General features: G+C 41.9%; 1 protein-coding gene across 10 annotated transcripts in view; it reads right to left on the minus strand.

The window, feature by feature from the left end:
• tbc1d5 (TBC1 domain family, member 5) overlaps positions 1-25730 on the minus strand; it is a 504442-nt gene that overhangs the window by 11004 nt on the left and 467708 nt on the right. For all 10 annotated transcript variants that reach the window (XM_048520185.2, XM_059638264.1, XM_059638253.1 and 7 more), the window contains one exon: positions 12920-13105. In XM_048520185.2, coding sequence (XP_048376142.1) covers positions 12920-13105 — 186 coding nt within the window. The remainder of the gene's footprint in view (positions 1-12919; positions 13106-25730) is intronic.

Here is a 25730-nt window from a genome sequence, read left to right on the forward strand (position 1 = left end):
ATGTTAACAAGCAAAGCCTGTTGAGGGAAAGGCTTTTTATTAAAATGTCAAGAGGGTACGTTTAGGGAGGAAGGAGGGAACTAAATCAAAATGGAATTGGACAGAGAAATAAAGCACTCTTTCCCCTGCATTGCCCACCTCTCCCTAAAGGCATTGAGAAAATCGATGGACACCGCACGACCCTTCTCCAATGTCACCTGGGATCGAACGCAATCACAGAGAGGGGATGTCAGTCAGCAGAGGTGATCCCCTCTATGGCCTGCTGCCTGGACCTGTTTGTCAGCCTGGCTAGGCCCAGGATTAACATTCTCTGGATTTTTGAGCCTAAGAAAGCTCAGACTTTGGTATCCAGCTCTTGCCAATTGCAGCCAGAATTCCTCAGCTGGGCTCAGACAGAACCCCACATAAAGGAGATGGACGGTATTTCAGCTGTATCCCTGTAACCCCTCCAGCAAGAAATCCATTCCCCAAAGACTGATCAGGAGTCTGGAATATTTTGTGCAGTGGAAGATGCAGCTGAGTATACTGCTTGGCACTCTCAAATCCTCCCACGGTCGGCCAGGTTGGCGAATGTGAGGTGCACATCATTGACACAGACTGAAAGAACCACTCCCATGCCTGGTCCATGACCAACCCCAATAACTTCCTTCACAAGAGGCAGAGGAAAGGCTCCATGCACAGGCACTACAGCTGGCCAGACACTCTGTGGTGGTGTACTGAAGTCAGATCTGGGTGACAAACTGCATCCTGAACGAGAATTCTCACAGAGTCCCAAGCAGATACTCATGATTGACCGTGTCGAACACCACTTCCTAACTGACGGACAGGAAGGCATTTGACTGACCAAGCCTCTGGAAAAATGGATCGGGTCCTGGACCAGTTGGATTTTTGACTGGACAGGATGGATCATGTGGACCAGCATGGATCCCAGGTGAGATGACAACACCATAGTGAAAATGTTTATAATCTGTGCTGAGGAGGGAGACTGGACACCAGTTCTTGATTCGATGGAGGTCCCATTTCTTCAGCAGCAGGACGATGACCAACCTGTGCTAAGAAAGAGGCAACTCTCCAGCTACAAAACATTCTTCCAGGACCTCTGCTTAATGGCTCCTGACGTACCAGAACATACTGAAGAGATCCACAATCAGCCCATCCAGCCCTGGGCACTTGCTTGTGGAGTGCTGGGTGAGGATGCTCGTCAGCTCCCCTGAAGTGACAGAAATGTCGAGCATCCTGGTGTCTCTCAGGTTGACCTGCGGCAGATCCCCCCACAAAATTGCAAGCATTCTTGCTGGACAAATCTGGAGAAAATAGAGCCATGTGATCTGGACTCTGATGCCTTCTGGATCTGAGATAAGGATCTCGTCGTTAGCCAGTAGCACAAGGACCTGCCTGCAGTCCTCATGCCATTTTTCCAAAGAGCAGAAGGGGAAACCGTGATCCAGGGCATTGAGGTGCCAGATTTGCGACCTTATGTATGTGCCCCAGGACCCAATGAGCTGCAGGTTTGGGAGCACGCCCATCCTCTCATTGTACATTCAACCGCACGGCCGGGTCCACATCAGATTGGATTCAATTGCGATAAATGACATTCTTTGCCAGAAACTCCGGGAAGTCCTCTATGGGGATCAGGGGGAACTCACTGAGGGGTGACCAGGGTTTCTAAAACCTTGCTTCCTTGCTGGTCTCCATCAGACGAGATCCTGGGAGGGGGCAGCATCTCGGTATCTAGACTTATGCTGCGCCTTCTTTCCAACTGGATGCCCACCCCTTTTCCCACCAGAGGCCATGTTAACTGTGACCTCCAGCTCAGGCCCTGCTTGCTGAGCTCCAAGGGTTACATTAGGGGCAGAGGTAGCGGGTACAGCAGTGCCACCAGCGACAGTTGGTGTAGCCTTGGTGGCCTTCAAGATGAGGCATTTCCTCCTCACGTGCTTCACCTTCTTAGAGAGGTGGCACCACATGCCATCTGCCATTCAAAAGGCAGGACAGGGAGCCCCCTAATGGAGCACAGTAAATGCCCCCTCAGTCACCTCATCTTGGGCCAAGCTAATGAAAACTTAGTGCAGGGAGTATGTGCTTCAGACTTTGGTCCTTTAGTCCGAGGGGAATGCTGCAATCCCTGTCTGCATGTCCCCCAGCAGCTGTAAACAGGAGAGGAGAAGCTCACTTTCAACGAAGGGTAAGAAATTGGAGACCATGTCCTTTTGTGCCTGACCTCCAGAGGATCCACTGAGAGATAGGTCCTGCCCACAGTGTGCCCCTTCTCCAGGGCCAGTGCACCACCTACTCGACTGTAGGTAAAACAATGCTTATCTGTATTCTTTTTAGAGGCCGTGACAATGGCTCATGGGTTGGCAGTACCAGCCATTACCCATGAGCAGGCCTCTCTCTGCATGTCCAGGTGGGGATCCAGTTTAACCCCAGGCCCTCAATCAGGTGCCTGTAGGATGATAGGACTGCAGAAGGGGCTGAAGCAGCTGCTACCCTGGCTGGACACTGCAGCTGGAAACCATGATGTTGATTAGAAAGTGTGAGGCTGGATGAACACAGCAGGCCAAGCAGCATCTTAGGAGAACAAAAGCTGATGTTTCGGGCCTAGACCCTTCATCAGAAAAGTGCACCATTTTTGTGTTCCTAAGATGCTGTTTGGCCTGCTGTGCTCATCCAGCTTCACACTTTGTTATCTTGGATTCTCCAGCATCTGCAGTTCCCATTATCTTTAACCATGATGTTGAGGTTGCCATTTTAAATTTATCAAAAAAAGCGTGCTACTCAGGGAGAGTAGAAGGTCCCAAACTGCGCTGGTGAATTCGCTAAGTGAATCCCCTGGCAGTAAAAGAGAAGTGTCTCAGGGTTGAGCAGCAGCATCAGCCACAGTTCAAAAGCAGGCAACTAGCAGCAGAGCTCACAGTCCTGAGACAGGGCCTAGACAGCATGACAAAACAGGATCTCGAGTCCGCTCATCTCCCTTTAGGATCCTGTCCACTCCTTTCCTCCAGGCTCTTCTTCTTTCTCCCAACTGTGGTCCACTCCCTGAGAGGCATGGCAGACCTCCTCCCACAATTCCTTGCTTGACGTTCAGGGCTAGGGACACTACCACTGTGCCACAAGAAGGCCCTAGTCTGCGCTTTACTCAGGGCTCAGACATTGAGATTAATTAGCGATTCCCTATGGGCCTTGTGGGGGGTTATTGCCCATTAAACTGTTTGAAGAAGCAGCCGAGAAATTAATCAAAGATGACTGCAAATTAAAAGAAGAAAAAGAATCTGAAGTACTGAAAGATGAGCCACACAAAGTTAGAAACAGCCCCAAAGCACAAAGCAGAAAGAACAAGATCAGATACCTTTAAAAGCACTAAAATATGGAGGTGAAAAATATAGAAATACAACTAGAGAGATTATTGATGAGGTCTGGATAACAGGTGAATGCCTTTGCAAGTGGACAATGTTAAAGGTGGTTACGGTGCCCAAAATAACATACAATGTTTTGGACAATCCTTTGTGCCTGCTAATTCTCGTCAATTACTTATGTAAAAGACTATATTCAGCACCAGACAGACAACTGCTCCCTTTGTGAACAAAAAAGTGGCACAAGGTTGGCTTCATTCCTGGGTACGGTAAAAATGTTTTCAGAATCAGAAATTTCATGCAGAAATGTGAAAGTAAGTAGGAAGTCCAGCTTTGGCCAATCTATGCCAAACCTTTGACACTATGCAGTGTGATGCTATATAGAAAACATTTACAGACTTTGGTGTACCCAAATATCTAGAGATGCTGATATAGAAATGCTTCAGAACACGTCATTGTTGGTGATGGGTATAATATCCAATTCCAGTCTGTGAACGAAGTAAGCAGGGTTTTTTTTTCTGTTATTCATGCTGTGTGTTGCTGAGAGAGAGAAGATAATGAGAATGGTTTAGGAAAAGTTCCAGAGGTGTTGCTGCATCATAGCATAGGAAGCCACAGCATATTGATCGGAGGTACAAAGGCTACATCACACTCATAGCCATAACAAGGAAAGACTAGACATTATGGCAGTTTAAAAAAAAGTTTAGTTCAGTTACTATTATGGAACGTGAGAACTGATCACTGAACAAAGACAGCACAAGGAAGGTAACAGCTTTTAAAATGGTGGTATGGCAGATGATACTCAGAATCAGGTAGATAATAAAAAGACAAATGAGAGAGCTAGATTAAAAGTAAAAGTTCAGGAGTCAAAAGTGTCGCTTGGTCAGACAGAAAAAAGTAGTCACGTGGACATTAGAAATTAAGGCTTGAAAATCTTGTCCTGGCAACAGTTGTTGGAATCATTGAGGGTAAAAACAGAAGTAGTAAATATATTATGGATAACAATCGAGAGCATGGTGGCTTGGTCATTGCCTCACAGCAGCAGGGATCTGGGTTCGACTCCAACCTCGGGCAACTGTTTGTGTGGAGTTTGCACATTCTCCCCGTGTCTGCGTGTGTTTCCTCTGGGTGCTCAGTTTCCTCCCGCAGTCCAAAAATGTTTAAGTTAGGTGGGTTGATCATATTAAATTGTCCATAGTGTTCAGGGGTGTGTAGGTTAGATGCACTGGCCACAGGAAATACAGGAGCTGGGTGGGATGCTCTTTGGAGGGTCAGTGTGGATTTGTTGGGCTGAATGGCCTGTGTATGACTCTATAACCTTGAGAACGTGTATTGAGGGAGGCTTAAAGGAAGCCAAAGCAGCAAAATGATGCCAACAGCTCCAATAAAGCCACAGTGGAAAGAAACAACCTACAATTTCAGTCTCAGCAAAAGTTTCCATAAACATACCAGAATGATTTATGTCTTCGAATTAAAAGAAATGAACCGGATGACAAACAGCACTCAAAATAATTGGGGGTGTTGGGCAAGTTTACCTTTGAAATGCAGCATACTTACATCTACTCAAAGCTCCAAATATTAATAGACAGGGCGCTGTTCTTGCCGACAGAATGAACTTGCACACACACTGCACCTGTTTCAGCTCAACAAAATATGTGCCAGCCATCTGTTAGTTTACATCTCAGGGCAATGCCCAGACCATTCGATCTGCCTGGTTTAAAATTTGAAAGGCATGATCTCTCACGCACAAAGCCTGGCTGTTAACTGGTAATGAAAGTTAGATGAATTCTCCATTGCAACACCTCTACCAACCCGAGTCCATTTTCCAACCGATCAGCACTCTTCACTCACGTATTATGGATGTTGGTTTTTCAGTAAAGGTATATTCTTGCAAAATGTCATGAATGCAAGCCAGCAAATGTCATTAAAATGCGTTTCTTTTCCAGCATATTTGAGTTGAGTACTACCCAACAGCAATTTGAAAATAATTTATTAGTTTGTGTGAAGCAGGTGGCCGAGAACACAAAGTCTCCCATTGCTTTAACAACCTTTACTGGAGGCTTAGAATAAGTTTACAAATTCCTGTTTCACAAACTTTTGGTTTCTAACTTCAACCATTAGACATAAGGACTCTGAACAGCAAGAGGCAATGCCTGGTAACCAACAGATAGCCCCAGAGGAAATGTCAAATACAGCCCTTGAAAAGAAAAGTCAATAGATGCCAAATCTTCTTATGCTTCCTTCCACATCTACTAATGGCTTTCTCTGTAACCCTAAATCACAGTCAAACTCAGGTCAATGTTTCTAGGGTAGTTGGATTATGCTTTACATTACAGAATGAAAGGGATTGTATGATTTCTGTATGGATGAATAGGGGTCAAAGTTTTAATATTTGTCTAAATTTTAAAGCAAAATATTTGGAGTGAACAGAGAGATTAATAAAAAGTACAAATAATGGGAAATTGAAAGGTGACAGAGGTTACCTGTTCAAGAGGGGAGGTTGCATGTAAACTGTTGGGGGGTGGGGGGACCCAGTATGCTGGCAAGTAGAATTGCTAGTGCTACAAGGGATGGTTTCAACTAGATTGGCACGGGGTGGGATCCTCAACAGCAGGGAGGCAAGTGCAAAGCTGGAAGGAGATACATAATCATAAGTAGCAAGTGAAGTGACAGGTCAGGCTCGAACACAACAGGGAGCAAGAAATGCCTGTTGGATTGAAATGCCTGTTGGATTAAATTGCATCTATTTCAGTGCAAGAGGGCTGACAGGTAAGACCAATGAACTCAGGGTGTGGATAAGTATGTGGGACTGGGATATTATAGCCATTGCAAAAACATGGCTAAAGGAGGGACAGGGCGGGCAGCTTAACATGCTATGGTACAGGTACTTCAGATGGGACAGAGGTAGCGGTAAGGGGGAGGGGGAGTTGCATTTTTGATTAAGGGCAGTATTACAGCAGTAATCAGAGATGAAATAACTGACGGATCATCCAATGAGGCTTTGTTGGTGAAGCTAAGAAATAAGAAGGGGATGGTGACATTATTTGGGTTGTCCTATAAGTCCCCAAATAGTCAACGGAATTCGACAAACTAATACGGAGGGAATATGGGGAGACTTACAGAAGCAATACGATTGTCATACTGAGGGATTTTAATTTTCCAAACATACACAGGGACTGCCATAGTGTTAAGGGCTTAGTTGGGGTGGTACTTGTTAAGCGTGTTCAGGAAAGTTTCCTCAACAGTATACAGAGGGCCCTACTCGGGAAGGGGCAAAACTTGACCTTCTGGTAGGGCAGGACAGGTGACGGAGGTGACAGTGGGGGAGCACTTTGGGTCCAGTGAGTATTGTTTTATTAATTTTAAAACAGTTGTGGAGAAGAACAAAACTGGTTCACAGTTTATGCTCTAAATTGGGACATGGTGAATTTTGATGGAATTAGACAGGAGCTGGCAGGGGTTGATTGGAGTAGTTTGTTTGCAGAGAAAGGGACATCTGTCAAGTGGGAGGCCTTTAAAAATGTGATAGCTGGAGTTCAAGGTCTACATATGTTCCTGAGAGGGTGAAGGGCAAGGGTGGGAGGAATAGGGAACCCTGAATGACAAGAGATATTGAGGCTATGACCAGAAAAAAAGGAGGCATGGTTCAAATACAGGCAGCTGGGGTCAAGGGAATCCCTGGAGGTATTTACGGGATACAGGAGTTTACTTAGGGAGGAAATCAGGAGGGTGATATGGGGGCATGAGATAGTTTTGGCTGAGAAGTTTAGGGTGAATCCAAACAGGTTCTTTAAGTAGATTAAAGGAAAAAAAGAATAACTAGAGATAGAATAGGACTCCTCAAGGACCAAAGCGGACATGTATGTGTGGAACTAAAGGAAATGTTTGAGGTCTTCAATGATGATATGTCCTCTGTGTTTACAGTGGACAAAGACAATGAAGACTTGGGAACTTGGAAAAGTTAGTGTTGCAATCTTGGGAATAGACCATGTCATAGTAGAGGTGGTGTTGGAAGTATCAGAATATATGAACGTCGATAAATCTCCTGGTCCTGACCAGATATATCCAAGAACCTTGCAGGAGGCTAGAGAAGAAATTGCAGGAGCCCTGGCTGATACATCTGCATCTTGGTTAGCTGAATGAGGTCCTGGAAGAATTATGGGTAGTGAAAGTCCTGCCTTTATTCAAGAAGGGCTGCAAAGAAAAACCTGGGAATTGTGGACGAGTAAGCCCAACATCTGTGGTAGGTAAATTACTTCAGAAGATAAGAAATACAAGCATTTGAAAAGGCAGGGTTTGATTAGGAGGACTGAGCACAGCTTTGTGCATGGGAGATTATGCCTTATAAATTTGTTGAGAGTTTTTTGATGAAGTGACCAGGAAGGTTTGACGAGGACAGGGCAGTAGATGTAGTCTACATGGATTTCAGATGGGCTTTTGATAAGGTTTCATGTGGTAGGCTGCTCTGGAAGGTTAGATCGCATGGAATCTAAGGAGACCTGGCAAATTGGATACACAACTGGCAAAGAAGCAGAGAGTAATAGCAGAATGTTGCTTGTCAGACTAGAGGCCTGTCCGTTATTGGTGTGTCTTAGGGGTTGGTGCTGGGCCCATTGCTGTTTATCATCTATGTCAATGATTTGGATAAAAATGTACAAGGCATGATTAGTAAGTTTGCAGATGACACCAAAATAGGAGGTATCACAGACAGCGAGGAAGGTTATCAGAATTTCCAGCAGGATCTTGATCAGCTGGGTAAGTGGGCTGTGAAATGGCAAATGAAGGTTAATATAGATAACTGTGAGGTGTTGCATTTTGGAAAGTGAAATCAAGGTAGGAGTTTCATGGTGAATGGTAGGGCCTTAAAGAATTTGGAAGAACAGAGGGACCTTGGAATTCCAGTGCACAGTTCTCTGAAAGTAGGCAGTGAAAACGACTTTTAGCACACAGGCCTTCGTCAGCATTGAGTATAGAAGTTGGGAAGTTATGTTAGAGTTGTACAGGATGTTGGTGAGGCTGCACTTGGAGTATTGTGTTCGGTTTTGGTCTCCCTGCTGTAGGAACATTGTTATTAAACTGGAAAGAGTGCAGAGGAGATTTACAATGATGTTGCCAGGACTCAAGGAACTGAGTTATAGGGAGAAGTTGGACAAAGTTAGGACTTTTTTTGTGGTTAGGAATTGAAATGCACTGCCTGGGAGAGGGATGGAGGCAGATTCTATACGAGGTTTTGATCGAGAGCTAGATATACATTTGAAAGTGATGAATGCTGGTGAATGAGACTAACTGGATGGTTCTTTCAGGAACTCGTGGGTAGAATGGCCTCCTTCTGGGCTGTAAAACTCTACGATTCTCTATTTTCATGAAAGGATGATGAATAGTTTGGAGGAGTACTTACAGATGGTGATGGTCCCACCTATTGAGTTATTTAAGGCAGAATTTTAAAAGTCCTGGAGAGTGTGCAAAGGAGACTTACTAGCTGCCCCTATCCTTCTGGATGGAAGTGATCTTGTATTTGGAAGATCCTGTCTAAGAATCTTTGGTGAATTCCTGCAGTTGCATCTTGTAGCTAGTACACGTGGTATTATTGCGCGTCAGTAATGGACAGAGTGGACACTTGTGGATGTGGGTACCAATCAAACATGTTGCTTTGTTCCAGATGGGGTCAAGCTTGTGGATTGTGGACAATCTTTGGGGAATCAGGAGGTGACTTACTTAATGTGGTATTCCTTGCCTCTGACTTGCCTTTGTAGCCACTATATTTATATGGTGAGCCCATTGCCAATGCTGGTCAATGGTAACCTCAAGGGCGTTGATAGTGGGGGAATTCAGGTATGGTAGCACCATTGAATGTTAAGGGGCAGCAGTCAGATAGTCTCTTATTGTGGATTGTGATTACCTGGTATTTATTTGGTGTGAAAATTACTTAACAGCATTTCCCTGCACTTGGCCCATATCCTTCTAAACTTTTACTATCGATGTATTCGTCCAAATGCTTTTTAAATCCAAGCCTGGATATCATCCAGATCTTGTTGCATTTGAACATGGACTGCCCCGGTATCTGTGAAGTCGTGAATGGTGCTGAATATTGTGCAATCATGGCAAACATCCCTATTTTTGACCTTACGATGGAGGGAAGGTCATTGATGAAGCAGTTGAAGATGGTTTGGCCTAGGGCACTACCCTGAGGAACTCCTGCAGAGATGTCCTAGAGGTGAGATGATTGACCTCCCACAACCATGACCATGTTCCTATGTGTCAGGTATGACTCTAATCAGAGCAGAATTTGCACTCTGATACCCATTAATTCCAGTTTTGCTAGGGGTCCTGATGCCACACTTTATTAAGTGTGCTCTTGATATCAAAGGCTGTCACTCTCACCTCACCTCTAGATTTTAGCTCTTGTATCTATATTTGAACTGAGGCTGTAATGAGGTCAGGAGCTGAATAGCACTGGTGGAATCAAAGTGGACATGCATGACTAGGATGTTGCCAAGCTGATACTGTTGATGACACTTTCTATCACTTTACTGGTGATGGAGAATAAATGGCAAGTACCAAACAAAAAACTGAAAGAAAGATGGATACTGGAAATCAGAAACAAAAACAGAAATTGCTGGAAAATCTCAGCAGGTCTAGCAGCATCTGTGGAGGGAAATCAGAGTGAACATTTCAGGTTCAGGAACCCTTCTTCAGACCTTTTCCCTGGATACCATCTCACCTTTCAGTATAGGAGTTTAGGTAGAACAGGAATTTGGGATAAGACCTCTTCTGAAGTGCTGTGTGCAGGTCAGCTCACCTTGGTATCAAAAGGATATTATCAAGTTGGAGACGGTTCAGAAAAGATTTACCAAAATATTGCCAAGAATGGGGGGCTGAGTTATAAAAATATGCTGGGACTTTTTTTCACTGGCACATATGAGATTGACGGCTGACCACATAGAGGTTTATAAAATCATGAGGGGCGTAGATAAGATGAATAGAAAGGGTCTTTTCCTTGGGTGGTGATTTCAAAGACAGGGGCATATTTTTAAGGCCAGAGGAGAAAGTTTTAAAAAGGACAGGAGGGGCAATGTTTTCACACTGAGTGGCTCATGTTTAGAATGAATTGCCAGAGGTAGTGGTGGATGTGGGTTCAGTTACAACATTTAAAAGACTTTTGGATAGGTACATTAGTAGGAAAGGTTTGGAGGGGTATGGGCCATATGCAGGCAAGTGGGACTAGTTTAGTTTGAGAACTGGTAGGCGTGCTGTAGTTGGACCAAGGGGTGTGTTTCCATGCTATATGACTCTATGAATCTATGATGAAGGATCACTGGACCCAAAACTTTAACTGTGATTTCTGTCCACCGACACTACCAGACCTGCTGAGATTTTCCAGCAATTTTTGTTTTTGTTGGGGTAATTACTGAGTTGGATTTGTCCCACCTTTTGTATATACGTCATACCTGGGCAATGTTCCACATTGTCAAGGGCTCCTGCTCTGGTATCAGCAATAGTGATGCCAATGTCTGAGGAGACCCCAGCTCTGCTGTCATGTGACACCTCCAAGTGTCCAGGCTCTGGGCCTACCACTGCCGGGGTCCCTGCTCCAGGCGCTGCCACTGCCAAGAGTTTAAACTCCAGGCACTGCCATCACGGCCAGCTGTCTTGATCTATGCTGCTGATGCTGTAGCCATTGCCCCACCAACATTTCTTTCGCCATCTTTGAGGCCGGAGCAGGGAGAAAAGAAGTTGCAAAAAGCACATAGATGAAAGGATGGTGTTGGCAGGGGACAGCTGGGATCTTATGAGCTCAAACACTAACTACAATGCCGGCGCTGCCATCTTGAAGCTGGGCTCTTACATCACTGATGGTTTGGATATCTGTGCAGCCTGCTCTTCCAGTAAGTTGTTTAACTGTTCACCACCGCTCACAACTGGATACAACATGACTGCACAGCATGAAGCTGATCCATTGGTTGTGGGATCTTTTAGCTCTGTCTATTACTTGCTGCTTGTGCAGAGTCATGCAAGTAGTCCTGTTCAGTAGCTTCACCACATTGACAGCTCATTTTTCGGCATGCATCATGCTGATCCTGGCATGCCCTCCTGCACTCGCCATTGAACCAGGGTTGACCCTCTGGTCTTAATGGATGGGCCATGAGGTTGCAGTTTGTGCTGGAGTACAATTCTGCTGCTGTAAATAGCCCACAGCGCCTCATGGATGCCTTTTCTTGAGTTGCTAGAATTGTCTGAAGTCTGTCCATTTAGCATGGTGCCAGTGCCAGACAACATGACGGTGGGTATTCTTAATTCAAAGGTAGTACTTTGTCTCCTCAATGACTGCGTGGTAATCGCTCTTACTGAGACTGTTATGGACAAATGCATCTGTAGCTGGCACACTGACAAGGGTGAAGTTAAGTATGCTTTTCCCTCACCAAATGCTGCAAACCCGGTCAAGCAATTATGTCCTATAAGACCCGACCAGCTCAATCAGTGGTGCTGCTGCTGAGCCATTTTTTATGGTGGACATTGATTCTCCCACTTAGAGCACATTTTGCAAGCTTACTACCCTCAGTTTTGCCTCCAAGTGTTGTTCAGCATGGAGGAGTACTGATTCATCAACTGGCACAAGGTAATCAGAGAGTTTCCTTGTCCATGTTTAAACTGATACCATAAGACTTTGTGAGGTTTGAAGTCCATAATGAGGACTTCCAGGCCAATTCCCTCCCAACTGTATAGTACTGTGCCACCACCTCTGCTGGGTCTATCTGTCCTGCTGATGGGACAGAACATATACAAGGATGATGATGGCACCTAGAACATTGTAAGGTATGATGCAATGAGTATGTCTATTGCTTGGCTAGTCTATAAGAAAACTCTCCCAAGCCACTGGATATTCGTCAAGGCTTTGCAGGGTCACCAGGGCTGTTTTTGGCACATTGTTTCTGGTGCTCAGTTCACTGCCAGGTGCTTAGTGTGGTTTTATTTCGTTATTGAGACTTCGTACTGATTAATACAACTGAGTGGCTTGCTAGGCCATTTCAGAGACAGTTGAGAGACAACCACATTGTGGGTTTGGCAACAGATGTAGGCCAGACCAGGTGACGATGGCAGATTTCCTTCCGTGAAGGAAGGGCATTAGTGAACCACATGGCTTTTTCAGACAATCGACAATGGTTTCAAGGTAATCAATTGATTATTAATTCCAGATATTTTTATTGAATACAAATTCCATCATCTGCCATGCAGTATTTGTATAATTCCATCATCTGCCATTCAGGATTTGGACCCGGGTCCCCAGGATATTAGCTGAGTTTCTGATTAATAGCTTAGCGATAATAGCACTAGGCCATTGCCTTCCCTTTAAAACACATATTGCTTGTCATTCAAAATAAAAATAACAGAAATTGAAATATTTACTATTTAAAGTAGTGTGTATTATTTACATTCTAAGCAAAGAACTGAAGCTGAATTTATCTTTTGACATTCATATATAGCACGTTCCAATATTTAGTCATTTATGCAGTGTTTAAACTTTTTGACAGTGCTACCATCACCAACCACTAGAAATTTTGATTTACCTCTTCCGTTTTCATGGTAACTAGCATCTCCCTGTCGGTATTCAACAGCTTTTTGCTCTCTCCTTCTGCACCTTCTCCTCGATTATTGGAACAGTAATGGTTATCCGCTATAGTAATCTCTTCATTTTCCTCCGCTTCTAGCTGGCTCTGGTTAAACCGCAGTGATCCTTTCAGAATATCTTTAATCTGTTTGTATTTAAGACAATGAATGGTCAAATTTCTAAGATAACAAAGCTAAACAAAAATTTCCAAAGCAAAGAAGGGTGTTTGAAAATATGTGGAAACATAGCTTAGAAACAGGCATTTAACAGTTATTAGCTTTCTAAAAAAAGAGCAACTGTGATGTTAATTACACTTTCCTTCCCATCAATGCTCTACAAAGCAGTAGGTATACAATACCGTTTGTCTTCAGTTTCTCATGAAATGTATATATCATGACATTATACCACACATCTGATTTTGGGTTCTACAGCAGCTCTCGGTAATTGCAGAGTTTAAAACAAACTGCTTCCAAATCAATCTGTCATCTGCTTTTAAACTGGGAAAGGTCAGTGAGGAGCTGTTATCCTTAGTACAGGTCGCCAATGACAACGGGGACAGAGGAGGAGGAAAATCAAAGTGGAAGCTAACTGAAAGAAAGGACAAAAGGTGCCAAGTTCTGCAGAGCAGAATATCTGCCATTCTGGTATAAATCTTTGAAGAGACAAGCTAATCTTAAATTTCAACACAGCCAGAGGAGCATATCTGGAGTATAGGGAAAACAAGATAACTTAATTATTATTCATGTATTATTTGTAACGTGTAGGAAAGAAGAAAATGTTTGTAATGTAAAGAAAGACTGAAGGTTAGACATGACAGAAGAGTGGTGTTCAGAGAAAATTTCCATCCTGTCCAGGGATCTAAGGCAGATATTAATGCAAGAATCTCCCTAGCTTTGGGAGCAATATTGAGATTGTTTGTATATAGATTTTTGATTTACAGAAAACTGTGTTACTGAAAGAAGCTTTAGCAATAGAGTTGGAGACAGTATGTTCCATAGAAATCAGAGGACAGGAGGCCACAAACTGCGATAAATGGTTCTAATTATGAAAATAAGAGCAAGTTAGTTGGCTGGAAATTTTACGGTAACTCACTTCCTGGCTCCCAAAACTCTGTTCACCATTTACAAGGCACAAGTTAGGAACATGGTAGGATATTTCCACTTGCCTAGAAGAGCGCATCCCTCCTCTCAAGAAGCTCAATTTCATTCAGAACAAAGCAGCCGCTTTTGACATCTCCATATATCATATTAAACATTTACTGCATGCACCACCAATGCACAGTAGCAGCTTGTACAGTAGAGTACATACAGTACACTACAGTAACTCACTAATAATGCTTCAACTACACCTTTCAAATCTTACTAGACAGAAATACAAGGGCAACAGATGCAAAGGAACACCACCATCTGCAAGTTCCCTTGCAAACTACTTGTCATCCATATTTGGAGTTATAATAATTACACACTCAATATTGTTGGACAAAAATCCTGGAACTCATTTCCTAACAGCACGAGTTTATATGACCAGATGGATCGCAGAAGATTGTCATCCATCACCTTTTAGGATTCTTGCCAGCAAGACATCATCACAAAAGAATATACAAGGATACTAATATTTTATGACTTATCTTGAGGCCTCACGCAATGCTTAATGCACTACAGTCATTCACTCATCTACCAGTCTCTTGGATCCACACCTCTCTTACATTTACCTCATTTCCATACTTCACAGTACCACGGCTTAAATATGTTGCCAAATATTCATTGAGTCATAAAGCATAGAAACAGATCCTTCAGTCCAACTCATCCATATTGAACAAGTTTCCCAACTTATCCTATTTACCTGTATTTGGCACGATATCCCTATAAACCTTGCCTTTTCATGTACATGTCCAAATGACTTTTAAATGCTGTAACTGTACCTGCATGCCACTTCATCTGGCAGTGCTTTGCACATATGAACCAAACTGTGTGAGAAAATGTTGCCCTTCAGGGCCCTTTTAACTCTTTATCCTCTCACCTTAAAAATATGCCATCTAGTTTTGAACTCCCCTACCTGGAGGAAGACCTTTGCTATTCACCTTTTCTCTGCCCCTTATGATTTTTTAAACATCCATAAGACCACCCCTCATCCTCCAAACTGCCAGTTAAAGTTGTCCAAGACGATCCAGCCTATTTTTATAACTCAAACCCTCCATTCCTGGCAACATCCTGGTGCATTTTTCCTGAACCCTCTCCAATTTAATGATATCCTTCAGATAGCAGGGCGACCAGTACTCGACACAGTACTCCAAATGATGCCTCAGTAATATCCTCTACAACTGCAACATGACATCCCAACTCCTATGGTCTGAACAATGAAAATAAGCATGCCAAATGCTTTCTTTACCACCCTGTCTACCTGTGATACAGTTTTCAAAGAACTATGTATTGAGCCCCTAGGTTTTGATTTTGACATTTCCTGGGCCCTATCATTAACTGTTTAAGCCCTGCCCTGGTTTGTCTTATCAAAATGGAACACCTCACATTTATCTAAATTAAACTCCATTTGTCACTCCTCATCTCATTGGCTGAATCAATCAATATCTCTTTGTCATCTTAGATAACCTTCTTCACTATCTATTACACCAGCAATTATAACATCGGCCACAAACTTACCAACCGTGCTTCTGAAGTTCTTATCCAAATTATTTTTATAAACGACAAGTATCAGTGGTCCCAGCACCAATCCTTGTTGAACACCGCTGGTCACAGATCTTCAGTCTGAAAAACAACCTTTTACCATCACCTGCTGTCTCCTCCCAACCACCCAATTTTGTATCCAACTGGCAAACTCTTACTGAATCCCATGTGGTCTAACTTTACTAACCAGTCCAACACGCGGAACCTCGTCAAAGTCACGCAGACAATATCTACCGCTCCGCCCTCATCCATTTTCTTGGTCACATCCTCAAAAAACTCAATCAGGTTTGTGAGACATAACTCCCCATGCACGAAGTCTTGCTGACTAACAGGTACATCAGTCAATCAGACTGCACAACACTCACAGAAACACATTTCTTTTTCTCTTTCAAGACTAGACGGCATACAATCAGGAGGCTTAGCACCTAATTTGGCGTAGGATAGGCTCATATTCTTACCCTTATATGGAAAAGGCAGTGCTTGTTATTGTTCTGGTGGTGACTAAGGCCACTAAAAATGACTGTCCACAAAATTGTTCCTCGAACAAACCACTGAACAGACTATTTTAGATATATTATTGTGCAATTAAAAATGGCTACGTAATAACCTTGTCATAAAGGAGTCTTTATGAAAGAGTGACCAAAATATTACAATAATCTAAATTAATTTAGAGACGAATTCAAGGGCTGAATGTCTGACGGCTGGTCCTATTTCATTTGTACTTATATATGCATATATCCCTCCTCCTCTTATCTACTATATTCTCACCCTATACATTCTTCTAATAAAGGAGCTGCAGACAGTCTAAAACTATGACCAGATAAAGGAGGAGCAAGAGGTGGGAAAGGAAGAGAAGATTGGTGATGAAAAAGAAACATCATTTGATCATTCACATGTAACGACCAGCTCTCATATCGATCCTATTTGTACCTCAGAGCAGAGTTTAGAAGAGGGACTTGCACACTAAGACAAGTGGCCTGTAGCTTGGGCAGAGGTTGTACAAATGCCAGCTCACTAGAGGACCAGGTTGCACCTGAATTCTGTGCCGAGAACTCCACTGATGCCTGCAGTACAGAAAAAGGTTGAATGGAACACGCGAACACACAAAACAGGAGCAGAAGTAGGACATTTGGTCCCTTGAACCTGCTCCCAGGTGGTCTGTTTGTCTTTTTAGCTCCACATTCCTATCTACCTCCTGCATATCAAGAATCTATTCATTGCTTTCTTAAAAAAACTTTAACAACCCCACTTGCATTTCCTTCTGAGGCAGGGTTTTGAAGCCTGCTGACACCATCCAGAAGCATGGTAAAGTACCACATTAACTTTGTACAAGTCTCTGCAAGAACAGGAGTACAGAAATGGTCAAACAAGTCACTCTGTTGCTTTAAAGTGTGAGGGAGATTGAACGGAATGAAACCGGAATAACCAGCTAACAAGAAACTCAGCACTGGAAGCAAAAGGGAATACAGCCCTGATGACCCTTAATAGCATCTGGCATTTGCGGCAACACTATTCCACAGACTGACATAGTCATACTCATGGAATCAAAACTTCCCAGGTCCTTGATACCACCATCATCATTCTAGAATATGTTGTGACCCATACAGCAGATAGGAAAACAGTGGCATGGAGTCAGGGTATAGTTGCCTTGGGAGTTGTCAACATTGACTTCAGATTCCATGCAGTGCATTAAGTAACCATTGTTAGACATAAACAAGGAAATCTGCTGATTACCACCAACCTCTAGTGCCCCACAGCTGATGAATCAGTATTTCTCCATGTTGAGAATAAATGGTGGCAACGGTATAGAATGTGATGTAGGTGGGGGATTTCAATGTCCACCTCCAACAGTGGCTGGGTAGAAACAAAGACTGAGCTGGCCAAAGGGCAGAGATACCAGACTGGGTCTATGGCAGCTGGCAAGGGCATCAAAAAGAGGGAAAAGCCTACTTGACCTTATCCTTAACAATTTGTCATAAATGCATCTGGCCGGGACAGTCAGTGACCACCATACAATCCTTGTGAAGAAAAAGTCCTGTCTTTACAGTCATTCTTTCATGATGTGTAGATTCTGTTGACTAAACTGACATTTGTTTGTGATCCTGAATTGCTTTTGAACTGAGTGGCATGCTGTGTCATTTCAAGGGGAACTTAAGAGACAGTCACACTGTTGTGGGCTGCATTCTCCCTAATTTTCTTTCTGGCTGCGTGGCCTGTGCATGGCAGAAACTCCTGGAACCAGAAGATGATGCCAGGATTGGTGAGATCACCTTGGATGGAGGCTTGCAGCAGCCCTGCAGTACACAGCTATGAAGCTTAGCGGCAACACTGATTGAGAGTCTGGAGTCACACGTAAGCCAGGTAGGGTGGCAGATTTCCATCCCTAACGAGCATTACTGAAACAGACTTTTTTTATTACAATTGATGGTAGCTTCATGGTCACCACTGAGGTTAGCTTTCAACTTCTAATTTATTGTTTGAATTTAAATTCTTCTAGCTGCCATATGGCGTGGTATTTTCACCATGCTAAATGGGATAGATTATGAACAGATCTAGTAGCTCAAAATCTGGCCATCCATAAAGCTACATGTATTGTCATCAGTACATAAATGTATTCAAACACAATCTATAACCTCATGGCCTAGCATGTCCCCATTCTACTGTTCCATTAAAATGGATGATCAACCCTCATTCAATGGAGTGCCCAGGAGGAATGCTGAGATAAATACTAGGCATTCTTAAAACTAAAGACTCAATCTGGTGAAGTATTGACACAAGACCCTTTTTCCATGCCAAATAAGATAAGCACTGTGACAGATTAAGTGATCACACAATCTACAGTACAGAGCTAAGTTCTACAGTCCTGCCTCATTCATATGTGAATGTTGACACACAGTTAACAATGCACAAATGGAGGGGTCTTAACAAGTATCCTCATCCCCAATTAGGGTGGATACCCAGCACATCAGTGCATTTGCATCCATCATCAGCCATTGGTGGAGAATGAATTATTCAATTCTGCCTCCTCCTCGGGTCTCCAGCATCACAGATGCCAATTTTCAGCCAATTCAATTCACCCTAAAGCATTTGATACTACAAAGGCTAAGGCACTGACAACATTCTGACAATATAAGAAAGGCTTGTACTCCCAAAGTTAGCCACAACCCCAGGTGAGTTGATCACATTGAGCTGCAACACGGGCAATTACCCGGCAATATAGCAAATTGCCTAGGTACGTCCGGTCGACAAAAAGCAGGACAAATCCAACCCAGCCAATTATCAACTCTTTAGTCTACCCTTGATCATGAACCTAGTTAGCAAGTTATGAGAAGATTTGTAGCTCAGGTTGAGGTTCTGGATGTGAGCTTGCTCGCTGAGCTGGAAGGTTAGTTTTCAGACGTTTCGTCACCATTCCAGATAACATCATCAGTGAGCCTCTGATGAAGCGCTGGTGTTATGTCCCGCTTTCTATTTACCTTGTACAAGATGGTTATTTGAGGTCAATCACCCAAGTTCCCTCCTGATGGAGAAACTGCAGTTGATCCAAACATGGACCTGTTGCTTTTTCTCTGTTCCATCGCAAATGTACCCTACACTGCTGCAGGAATTCCTCAGAATCTTCAGTCAAGTATACCTTCCTTCAGACATAAAGTCAGAAATTAAATGTTTGTTGATGATTGTACAATGCTCAGCATCACTTGAAACTCCTCAGATACTAAAGCAGTCCATGTCCATGCAATAAGACCTGGATAACGTTCAGGCTTGGGCTAATGAGGACAGTAACATAATTGCCACACAAGTGGCAAGCAATATCAATTCCAACAAGAGAACTGATCATCACTCTATGACAATCAATGGCATTACCTTTGCTGAATTCTTCACAATCAACATCCTGTGGGTTACCATTGAAAAGATCCAGCTGTTTAACCACTGTGGCTATTTGAGCAGGTCACAGGCTAGGGAATCTGCAGTGAGTAACACACATCCTGGCTACCAATCAGGATTTGTTTGTACCAGTGCTGGAATCCACTTGGGAAATACTGTTCGCAACACCCTCCAGTTAGTGTACCATAATAATATTCAAACCAGACTGCCACTGATGAATTTTGGTATAATGATAAATAGTACAAAAACAACTTATGATCAAAGTATAGTTTTTGAAGGGTTAAATTACACAAGAGAACTGGTTGGGTTTAATTGGACATTTTGTTCAACAGTGGTTGGTCACACTTGACACTCCCTCAACAACTCAATTTATTCTGAGTCAGCAGAATTATTGGTGAGTTAGGTTAGTGGATTCAACCTAGAAGAGCATTCGGTTTGATAAAGGTGACACTGAAGTCTGATTTAGAGTATAACAATAAAAAGGAAACCCAGAAAATGCAGGGAGGAGCTGGTCAGCCTTGAGGTATAGGAGAGACCAAATGACCTTGAAGTTTGCCCCAACATGTTCATGTTGATGTTCATCTGTTGTATGAGTTAAAGTTCAATGTTTCTTGCAGAGGACTTTTTTCTGAATCAAAAACAACACTGGGCGGAGAAACTCAACACATCTGACACCATCTGTGGGAGAAAGCAGACTTTACGTTTTGAGTTCAGTGATTCTTCACCAGAATTTCACCAGGATTTATTCTGTTTCAGTTACACTAAGTACAGTGCACACATTTTTAAATATTATGTGAAAACAAGCAGTTGCAGCGATGAAAATGAGTGACACTGGCTGCAACTGTCGCTCTGCAATTTTACATAAATGTAGGAAAAAAACAGCTTAATGATTACAATGAAGTTTTACCTCATGTAGTTTAACCCATTCAATTATCAGAGGGTTTAACAAAGTAAATGCCTGAAAGATAGGAATTTCTGGTCTAGGTCAAATTGGGATGGTAATATTATGTCCCTGGGTTATGTATAATTTTGTACATACAGATATACAGCTACCTTTAAATTCCTATTAAGGGGATTAGACCACTTAAGGAAATAACCAGGGTCATGGAATAGGTGAAGGTGGCTACGCTAGATCCAATGCCTGAAAGTTGGTGTACACCAGAAATTATATTCCCTCGGCTCCTTTTCCCTTTTGTGATATAAATCTAACTTACAGTTTGCCCATCATAATGTTTCACAATGCTCGAAATCCTAAGCGCTAACGTGAATTATCCATTAGGACAAACATTTCATCTTTAACCAATGTTCTCAAGATCTTTCCTGAGCTATGTCAAAGTTACAATATGCATTGGGGAGCAACCATCATCACCCACACTGTTCAAAAATACTTGATCTACAGGCACATCTGCTGAATTGCCTATGTTTGGAAAATAATCTGAAATCATTTAAAAAAATACCTAGAATATACGGAGGCCAATCTTTGTTGTCCAAAAGACTGAATACACCAGTAAGGTTCGGAGATAGTACAGAATGTTGCCTTACTCCTCTTTTCAGAGAGCCCCAGAGATTAGCCTTATGACGTCTGTGCTGGCTTCGAAGGGTTGGTTGTCTCAGTTCCCAGGGTGAATGGTTTGTAATGATGCCAAAGTGCAAATTCAATTCTTGCACAGGCTGAGGTTGCCAGGAAGGTACCACCTTTTCAATCTCACCCTCATCTGACGTGTGGTGATGCTCAGGTTAAATTCACCACCAATCATCTCTCTTTAATGAGACAGAGCCCAATGATCTTCTGGGGCTATGGCCACTTTTATAGCAGTAACTAAAAGCTGAGCAACAGTCTCCTTCTTATGCCATGTGGATGCATGTTACTTTGTAATTTATCAAAATTCTCACTTAAAGAAATAATCGCCTCCGCCTCAAATGTAGCAAAGCATTCAGTGCTCCACTAAGCTCTCTTCTCACTCTCTTAATGATATTATTAAATCCATGACTCCTCATCACTAACTCTATCAATAATACTACCATTTTTAGACTTTTCCTAACTAGGTAGAGACAAAGACACTACAGAATATTTAGTTCCGTATCTTCTCCATAACTTCATTTGTGAAAAACAGAGTTCGAGCTTCATTCTTGAGCCGTTACTACCCATCTTGATTGATCCAGTAATGTATACATGCTTATAAAAACCCTATTTGCTCCATTTAATATTGACCCTCAGACCTATTTAAACTTTCATTTAGCCCTTCTACTCTTCATTTTTACTTTCCCATTCTGCCTTTTCATAACACTAATTATATGAAGCTTTTTAAATGAAAAACCAGAGCTTTATTAAATAAATTGCAGTTTCCAAATTTAGTTACTGTGAATAAATAACATGCAATTTTTAGTTCTTGACACCTCTACTAGCAAAACTACCAATCTGCACTGTGTTCTGATATTGTTTGGCTGTTCTTAGTTATAACATTTGGTTCCGTGTATTCCAGTGTAGATAGAGATAGTATCTAGTGTGAGCTGTCGTTCTTTAGTTTCCTTCCCAGCTCATTGTACAAAGGTAAGGAACAATGGATATTATTACAGAAATCATGAACTTGACTGTGTCATTTTACTGGTTTAGTAACAGACAGCTACCACTTTTCTCTATTCCCCATGCGTCTTCCTTCTTCATTTCCCAACCAGTCACACTGTGTCTTACTGCACACACTTTATTAGTATTTCCCACGCAGATTCCAGCACTGGTGCAATCAAAAAAATTTCAGTTCAGCTACTGATGTTTAATTACTGTAGCAGAAAGAATTAAAAGGACCAAAATAACGTTCTTGAAACAAAACAAATGGTTTAAGTCAAATAATTATGTTTCTCCAGGCTACAAATTTATGGAATGCAATGCTACCAGTTGGCCAGTATGCCTTTGGAAATAACAGTATATGGCTCTACACTTTGATTTTGTGGGTCTTCATTTGCTTGTTTATGCACTTAAAACAAATGATTACACAATAATCTAGTACAAGATCAAGACACTAAAAATAGACTTTGATTTGTTGGAATCCTTTTAGTGAAACGGAATTGTCATTGCTATAACACAGCCACAGCCTTGTTTAGCAGCACTGTGCAAGTGAAAAAACAAGTATGACCTTGTGTGTGATTGTAATGTGCTACTTCTAAAGCAGACTGTGAGCCATTTCATCTGTTGTGATTAATATTTAGACACCACTAATAAGTGGAGACGTGGACCTTTTGCTAGCAGCTGCGAAATTTGTGCAATTAAAGGCAAACTAATTATAACACATTGCATGATTAACAATAAAAATACTTAAGCAGATCTCCCCAGAAATATTCATAGGTGGTGCATATTTTTATAATAGTGAACTTATAGAACTGTTAAAATTGGAGAAAAATATCACATCATTTTATAACAATAAATATTTATTTCATCTGAGAATGACTATAAATAATTAGTAAATTATTTTTAAAAAATCATATCAAAGATTAAGTATATTACTTTAGTTTATATTCATCATTTGTGACACAAAAGCGACACAATTTAGTGAATTAAAATGGGAAAAAAAATCTTTCCTCTAAGCCAGTTCCAGGCAACCATGATTCATTAGTAAAACAATTTTCAGTCTGAATCTAGTGCGTAGCTAACAACTAGAAAGTATAAATAATTTGCAGCAGTGAAAGTTTATACTCTGTGGCTCTTAAGAGCTAAGAAAGAAGATTTACACATAGAATAGGAGTTATGGAAATTGCGTCTTTGTATCTCCTTCTACCTTTGAGGCAGATGCTGACTGGCCACAGTGACAGAGGAGGAAACTTGGTTATTAGATTCGTTAAGAGTTGTTAAGGAAGTATTGGATAAAATAGCAATATAATAAGGGTGACAAAGGTAGCAGGGCTGGGGGGAGATTTATCTAATGACACTGGGGGAAATGAGGTGGGAAATTGCAGTAGCACTGGCAATAATTGTTCAATCTTAGACAAAAAACTGAAAGAACTGCAGATGTTGGAAATCTGAAGGAGGGTCACTTGATCCGAAACATTAACTCTATTTTCTCTCTATAGATGCCGCCACACTGGTTGAGATTTCTCAACATCTTCATTCTGGAGCAGTTACTGCCCATCTGCATTGATCCAGTAATGTATAAATGCTTGTAAAAACTGTTTTTTTGTTCCATTTAATATTGAACTGGCCCATTTAAACTTTCATTTTCAACAATTTCTGTTTTTGTTTCAGTCTTCCAATCCTCCCAAAAATCAGGGTGGAGCCAAGGACTGGAAAACTGCAAACATTATGTACCCTGATTCAAAAAGGTTGTAAAGACAAACCCAGCAATTACAGACCAGTCAGTTTAACTTGGCTGGCAGGAAACCTTTTAGAAACAATTATTCAGGATAAGATTACTAGTTATATGGGAAAATATGGTTTAATGTGGCAGATCCAGCATAAATTTGTTAAGGGAAAATTGCATCTAATTAATCAGCTGCAGTATTTTGAAAAGGTAGCAGATACGGTAGAGGGCATTTTTGATAAAGTGGTGTACATGGACTTCTCTACCGAATCATGTTCTGACAATGGAGGGAGTGCAACAGCAATTTACCAGCCTGATGCCTGGGATGGAAGGATTGATGTATGAACAGAGGCTGGATTTGATTGGGCCTGCATTCAACAATACATTTCTAATAGGATAGACAGCGTAAATGCTGGAAGGATGTGTCCAATGACTGGGGAGTCTAGAACCAGGGATAATAGTCTAAATGTATGGGGTAGGCCATTTAAGACTGAGATGAGAAATTTCTTCACCCAGAGGCTTTAGAATTCTCTGTCACAGAAAGCAGTTGAGGCCATAACACAATGCTTTCAAGGAATTGCATATAGTTCTTAGGGCTGAAGATATCAAAGGGAGAATGTGGGAGTAGGTCACTGAGCTGATTGATCAGCCATAACCATACTGAATGGTGGAGCAGTCTTGAAATACTGAGTGGCCAAATCCTACTCCTATTTTCTATGTTTCTATATGTTTAGTACCATCTTCAAAAGTTTCAGTATACAAACTTTTCACCTTGGCTCCTGCTCTTGTCCTTATCTGTTGCCGTAAATATAGAAATTGAGCTCTTGGCACACCATTTGATGTTGAATTCCATAAACTACAACGTCAGCAAAGTGAAACAGCTGGTCATCAACTTCAGAAGGCAAAGTGGAGGACACGCACCTGTCTGTATAACTGATGCTGAAGTGGAGGTGGTTGGGAGCTTTGAGTGCCGAGGAGGAAAAATGACCAATAATCTGTCCTGGTCCATCTACACCAACGCTTCAGTCATGACAGTACTCTATTTGTTCAGAAAGCTAAGAAATTTGGCATGTCCACAATGACTCTTAGCAATTTCTATAGATGAACCGTAGCAAGTATCCTATCTGAATACATTATAACTTAGTATGGCAACTGCTCTGCCTAATACTGCAAAAAATTACATATAGTTATGAATGCAGCCCAGTCCATCACAAAAACTAGGCCTCCTTCCATTGACTCAGTCTACACTTTCCTCCTGCCTCAGGAAAGCAGCCAGCATAATCAGAGATCCCTTCACCCTGGTGCCTTTTCCAATGGGCAGAAGATACAAAAGTTTGAAAACACATACCAACAGATTTAAGAACAGCTTCTTCCCCACTGTTATCAGACTTATGAACAGACCCCTCATATATTAGAGTTGATCTTTCTCTGCATTTTCTCTGTAGCTGGAACGTTGTTTGCTGCATTCTGTTCTATTACCCAGATGTACTTAGGTAAGATATGATTTGTCTGTATAGCATGCAAAACAATATATTTCACTGCATCTCAGGACACATGACAATGTTAAATCAAATTAAATCAAAAGACCTTGAGTACTGCTGAAGAAAAAAATACATTTTGTTAAAACTTTACATCTTGTAGTACTTAGAAACATTCACAAGAAAGACATTCCCCTCTGCTTCAGATCACATGTAAATGATAAATTCTGGAAAGCAGTCCAGTGGCAAGAAGATGTCAATCCTTTGTCATCCACACGAGCGTCAAATACACAGTTCAGGCTACCTACGATTATGTGCAATATCTGCTCAGAACTACTGGACACATGAGCTTCAGATTTTAAACCAGTAAATTGGCATTGTTGAAGAGAAATATGAATTATTCAAATAAGCTAATTTATGCTAGATAGACTCTGGTA

This window comes from Stegostoma tigrinum, chromosome 2 (genome assembly GCF_030684315.1).
Source record: "Stegostoma tigrinum isolate sSteTig4 chromosome 2, sSteTig4.hap1, whole genome shotgun sequence".
In the NCBI taxonomy this organism is placed as follows: Eukaryota; Metazoa; Chordata; class Chondrichthyes; order Orectolobiformes; family Stegostomatidae; genus Stegostoma; species Stegostoma tigrinum.